The 6,795-nt window shown below is 36.8% G+C and overlaps 1 protein-coding gene across 1 annotated transcript; it reads left to right on the forward strand.

Annotated features, from left to right (window-relative positions):
- Nucleotides 1–2,816: 2,816 nt before the first annotated feature.
- On the forward strand, nt 2,817–5,396 carry LOC132302577 (RNA polymerase II degradation factor 1-like). Its single transcript, XM_059799480.1, has 2 exons — nt 2,817–4,047; nt 4,175–5,396. The coding sequence occupies exons 1-2, from the start codon at nt 2,885–2,887 to the stop codon at nt 5,079–5,081; spliced, it is 2,070 nt and encodes a 689-aa protein (XP_059655463.1). The 5' UTR covers nt 2,817–2,884; the 3' UTR covers nt 5,082–5,396.
- Nucleotides 5,397–6,795: the final 1,399 nt, after the last annotated feature.

Genomic DNA, 6,795 nt, shown 5'->3' on the forward strand with positions numbered 1-6,795 from the left:
AACTTATTTTAGTACCTAAAATGGAAGGACAATAGCCCTGCACACATTTTCTTTTGTGTGTTTTTTATATAAAGGAAATGACCCATACGAGCTTGGACAACTTAAATGAAAACTTAGGGGGTGTTTGGTTCAATTTTTAAGAACATATTTTAATTTTTAAATAACTAAATTAAAAATCAAAAAGTTACACAAAAACTTGTTTAGTTCTTGAATTTTTTTTTTTTTTTTTTTTTTTTTTTTTTTTAACGAAAGCTTATTTTCAAGATTATTATTGTAATTACTCTGTATTTGTTTTGAGAATTGCTTTTAAAATACTGAACCGATTAGGTCCTTGTTTTTTTGGGCTCCTCATACTTACTGAGGAATTCTTCCCCAAGTGTGGGCTCCGACCTAACATGACTTTGACCTTTAATCATATGTTTCTGGTTTTGAAGTGTGAACCTTATTATTTAGCAATTTCGGTCACGAAATTGATAGACGATAAATTAGCAATAAAAAGGAATTCATGTGTCTGACCATTTTCATATGGAATAAGGTAAAGATGATAAGTTTCGAAAAAAAAAAAAAAAATGAACATAGACACACAATTAATAAATTATTTAGATTCGGCTTAATTTGTAACTCTAAAAATTGTTGTCCAAGAATTTTAAAAAACACAAAATTATTTTCATAACTATAAAAGGCAGTTATGAGACAAGCTTCATTTTTATACAATTTTATGATTAAAAGAGTAATAATTCTTACACCGATTTTGTTGTAGTGAATAATCTAACCAAATGTTTCTTATTAATTATTTATGCCCAACACATTAAGTGGAGGGCCCCACTTATTTATTTATGCATAAATGGACCAATTAAAATAAATAGATTTGACAATTCACCACAACAAATGAAATAAATAAATGAATGGACCCTCCACTTACATATATTGTGCATAAATAACCAATCAAAAATATTCGATTAGGTTAATTCACTATAACAACTCTTATATATATAACACAAAACTGATACCATTCATCTTTCCAAAATTAAAAAGTGACAACTCTTACACTAGTGAAAGGGGAAAGGAACAGTTGCTACCTAAAAGTTTAAAAATATTTATATATAAAAAATAAAAAAAAATTATCCTCTTTGCACTAAATAGAAGATTGTATATATGTCTCATCTAGTTCCTATCACTTTCAGACAAGAGATTGATTATATACTTCTCTATTTATTTTTATTTTTTTTAAATGTCACTTTCATATTTTTTTATGTGACAACTCAATTTGAAAATTGTGATTATCTAACATTAAATGATAAACGGCCACATATTATCTCACCTTTTTCTAACTTTAACTTAAAAAAAAAAAAAAAAAAACATTAAATGATAATTTATAATGAGATATTATACATACATCCAACAAAACACCTATTGGAAACTTAATTAAAATGTTAGGCTTAAAAGTAATCATATCGCATTTAGAAATGAAATCGGTAACATGTTCCATTTTCATAAATAATTTGTCATTAATTTTACACTTGTAGATATTGGTCAACTAATAGTGAGTGGTCTCTACATCTAACTCCCACTCGCCGGCTGTTTGTCGACATGGTATCTTTTTTCATACATTAAGACTTAGTTTGGTTGCAGAGAAATGAAGGAAAAAGAAAAGAAAGGTCATGAAAGGGAATGCTATATTTATGGTTTATAGTCTCATTATTAGTCAGGGTGTAACAGATTTGGATGAATATGAATCGATCGATTCTTGAAAGTGTGTAACGAACCATTGAAAAAGGGTTAAACCATGATTGTATTATGTTTAATATAAACCATTAAAGGAAATGAATGAATTTGGAGAGATATAAATTAGACATGAAAGGTGAGTTTTGTTTTCCTTCCAATAATGGAAGAAAATGAAAGAAAAAATGCTATAAAGTTTAATAAAAGTTTTCCTGATTTTGCCACAATTCTTGTTATTTAAATAAAAAAAAAAACGAAACATATGAAAAAGAATAAGATAGTAAATTCATTAAATAGTACCATTCAATTCTTTCTTCAAACATTATTATTATCTTTTTATTTTATTTTTATTTTTTATTAATTAACTAAACACAATACGTGATTAACACAGTTCCCTCAATTCATTTCATTTTTTTTCCCAAACACATGTTATCATCCAACGATTTATGTGAATCTATCAGTGGATTAGAAATGTTGATTCTATTTAATTTGGTTTGTATAGTATTACTCCTTTTAAAAACATATGATTTGTATGGTATTTACTACTTATTTTTTTTAAAAAAACTATTTATCTTTTGGCATTAAACATGTTCAATTAAGTGACAGTTTTTATTTAATCTTCTCATCATTTTAAAGTAAATCTAAATTTAAGATACTATTTTTAAAAAAATTCCCTTTAATTTTAATTTCAAGATTGGGATTCCATAATATCAAAAGCTGCATTAATTAATTAATTATTTATTTATTTTTCCCCACATTAATTTATTTACTTACTTACAAAGTTACCATGACAGTTGCCAAGTGGGGTCCAACTAGATTTTATTTTTTTCTGACTAAGCCAACTAGCTGTCAAACCATATGACACCCTGACTAGTACACAGATTCAAACCCAACCTGGTTTGCCTTCTTTTTATATTTTTTGCACAGAACAGAAGACCCAAATGTCACACACCTTTTCTTTTCTTTTCTTTTCTTTTCCCCCAAACAGCAAAAATTAAATACAAAAATAATAATAATAATAATAATATAATAAATTAATCAAATAAAATACAAAAATTAACAGCTGGAGCTACTATAAGAGCATCCAACTCCCACTAAACAAGCCCCCTCCTTTTTCTCTCTCCTCCCGGAAGGAGCATACCACCTCCAACTTCCCACCCACATGGAGGCTCCACCACCTGCACCGCCACTCACCGGCGCGTCGGTCCACCTCAACTACGCTGACTCAGTTGAGTCGTCCCCACGTTCCCGAAACAATGATTCCTTTGACGATTCACTCACCCCAGCCGTCTCTGGCGGCGGTGCTAAGCTCCGCCTGATGTGCAGCTACGGCGGCCACATAGTCCCCCGCCCGCACGACAAGTCATTGTGCTACGTCGGCGGCGATACCCGGATTGTCGTCGCCGAGCGTCAAACAACCCTCTCCGACCTTACCAACCGTCTCTCCAAAACCCTCCTCAGTGGCCAATCGTTCACGCTCAAGTACCAGCTTCCAAACGAAGACCTCGATTCCTTAATCTCCGTCACCACCGACGAAGACCTCGAAAACATGATCGAAGAATTCGACCGGCTCACCACCACGGCGGGCGCCGCCGTTCAAAAGTCGTCTCGCCTCCGTCTCTTTCTGTTCCCGTCGAAACCCGAGTCGGCCGCCTCAATTGGGTCTCTGCTCGAGAACTCTACGAAATCAGAGGATTGGTTCCTCGACGCTCTCAACGGCGCGAATAGAGGGCTTTCTGATTCGGTGTCGGTGAATTGCTTACTGGGACTCGACGACGATGTCGCGATCACCGGGAATGTGAATTCCAAAGACGTGGAGGCGCAGATTGAATCGTTTGGGAATGCTAAAGGGGTTAGTGGCAGCAACAACAGCAACAGCAACAAGCAGGGTTTTCAGGATGTTCATTCGGTGCCTGATTCGCCGATGCTGGAGACGACGTCGTCGTTCGGGTCAACTTCGTCATCTCCGTCGCTCGCGAACTTGCCGCCGATTCGGGTTCACGTGGAGGATCCCAGGGTGGCGATGATGGGCGGAATTGAGGAACAGTTCTCGCAGATGAGTGCTGGGGCTGCTGTGCAGAAGCAAGATGATGGAGGGTTTATGGTTCTGTCTTCACCACCTACTGCTTTGACTACTGTTGCGGTGGCAACGACGGTGTCCGGCGTGCCAGCAGGTGTTTCCGGTGAGTATTCCAATCGGCTCATCTCTGATGATGAAAGATCAGAGCAGAGGATGTCCGCAGCGTATCGAAAACCACCACAACCACAGCCACAGCCAAAACAAAGTGGTGGTCCTGATTTAACTTCCCCAGATTCAGTTTCAAGGTACCAAATTTTCTACATATTTTAAGTTCTTCCAATTTTCATTCTATTCATGTTTACATTTATGTGCATATGTAAATCATAATTGTTTGAACATGTATATTTAGTCATAATTGTTTGAATTTCACAGTGATGGTAGTATAACAAACCCATTGTCTCGACAAAGACCAATGATTTATCAAGATCCTATGGTTCAAATCTCTTCTGGAAATAACAGAGTTCTTGTTAAACCTGTTGATTCATCTGATCCAAACTCAAATTCTGGGTTTGTACTACAAACCCAATTTGATCAACAACAACAACAGCAATTCAATCAACAACAGCAACAATTGAATCAACATCAACAGCAACAATTGAATCAACAACAACAGCAATTGAATCAACAACAGCAATTGAATCAGCAACAGCAACAGTCATTCATTCAGGCCAATGCACAATACATCCAACATCACTCCACTGGTGTCCCATCTTACTACCCTATATACCCATCCCAGCAACAGAACCCCCAAATGCACCCCCACCATGGACTTGATCAGCAGTACCCAGTGTACTACATGGCCGCTCGGCCAACCCAAGCTTATAACTTGTCTGTTCAGCAATCGGATTATAGCGAAGCTGCCGCTCCTGTCCCTTCTAATCGGCCCCAAAAGCCTCCTCCTCCAACCATGATCCCGAACTCGGGCACTTACAATCCTGCAAGAAATGCTGTTGGTGCTGCTAAACCCGAAATAGTTGCAGGTCTGTACAGAACAGCAGCCTCATCAGGACAACAGTTTATGCAAGTGCCTTCTAGTCAGCATCAGCATCAGGCACAGTATATTGGGTTCTCTCAGATGCATCATCCATCTCAGTCGATGGCCCCTACTTCGGCTGGTGGTGGTAATTATGCTTATGAATTTGCTGATCCCACACATGCCCAAGTATACTATTCTCGGGCTATGGCACCTCAAATGGCTGCTCAACACCAAACCATGACGTCGGATGCTCAGCTCCCTACGGACAACATCAAGCAGCAGATCAGGACTTCACAGCCATAAACCGGTGAGTTGGGTGTAAAGAATCAAGAAACAATTTTGCAGCCATGGATGTGGTTTACCTATAAAATTTTCTATTATAATGCCTTCCTTTTTTTTGATATTGGTTTGTGGTATGTATTTCTGATAGTAATAAGAAACTCGGTCTTCTTTTTCCCCTTTGTATGTTATATTATTGATGTTACTACTGTCAATGAACATGAAAGTGATCTGAGATCATATTGTATAAAATTCAAACTCATATTGTGATCTGTGTATGTTCAGCTCGTATGTCAATTATTTAATAAATGTACTATAAGTAGCAAGAGCTTTGAGTTAGATGTTGTTTCAGATTTTATTGTTCATGGTTTGTGAGAAATCGGAAGTGCTTAATTTGCATTTCGTGCCTAAGATCTTGCAGAGGGAATGCATTAATCTTTTTGTTAGTTTGATTATTCGATTTAGGGAACTTCTTTGATTATTTGTTTTCGTGAACTTCTTCTATGGGAATGGACTGTTTAATTGCTTAACTTGACTATAATTTAGATTGATTGCATAAAGCTCTTCTCACCGTTCTTCTATGCCCGGTACTTCAACAAGTCACAATATCTCAGCCTTGAATCAGATATTCTTTTGGGCATCCTCTAGTTCTTGTTGCTTCTTCAACCAAGAACTACATAAACCCCAGCTTGTGTTCATGACCAAACTAATTTAGTGGACAGTCATTATCTCTTTCTTGTCCTGTTTCTGGGATATGTCTGAACTTTATGCAGATGAATTTTGGTTCTTAATTTCTTAATTTTATTGTTTTGCCACTTATGCTTTGAAAAACACACTACAAATATGCTCATTGTCCTGGTAAGTTACTCCCCAAGCCCCAGCTCCCGCAATCATATTATCTTTATCTCCCTCTTGATGGCATGATATCTATCAACTTCCTTGTTCTTTTTTTCTCCATAAAATATGATGTGCCTCGGTGTTGTTTGTCCTTTAATTTGATAAGTTAATCACACAGCCATTACCCATATCCTAATCCATGATGCTCTTGAGTATCTAAGATGACAACTTCCACTCCTCCCCAACCATCCATCGGACCGTCGGTGGATTCTCACCGGAAACAGACAGTATTTTTTGTTCATCCTTTGCCACCATCACAAGTGATCCTGGTTTTACCACAGAAACCTATTTATTTAGTCTTACTCCCACTCATCCACACTTTTCTCCTTTTTGGACTCATAGTTGTTATGAATTTTGTGTGTGTGTGTGTGACCAGGAACCTTTCCAACTAGGTATTGTTTGAACTTGTAACTACAATGTAAATCCCGGATATCTGCAAACCAGGGATATTGATTAGATCTCAAGTGGTAACTCTGAAATCCTTCAGAGCAACTTATCATAGTCCTAGACTTGACTCTTTGGTTTTTATCTCAGTTGTTAAAACTGTGTTAGCCTCGTCTTCTCTTCATAAACATGTGAACAACTCCATTCACATGAAATGCAGAGGCAAGGGGTCAATGTCAATGGTGTGATATATATTTTTTTTTCTTAATTGGTACTCACACACACTAGTCTTTTCTGAGACTTGAACTTTTGACCTCCTTTTGGGAGGTAAGAAGCTGATACAGCTAGGTCACTGGCCTTGCCGTTCATAATGTTGTGATATTAGAGTTCACTGTGTTTTCAATGCTGCCTTAAGCTGTATACAACTTTGTTTTTCTCATATACAGTCGTGTCACTT

Source organism: Cornus florida, unplaced genomic scaffold (genome assembly GCF_030987335.1).
Source record: "Cornus florida cultivar Cherokee Brave unplaced genomic scaffold, ASM3098733v1 CherokeeBrave_3.0.0_Hap2_Chr04, whole genome shotgun sequence".
NCBI classification, from domain to species: Eukaryota; Viridiplantae; Streptophyta; class Magnoliopsida; order Cornales; family Cornaceae; genus Cornus; species Cornus florida.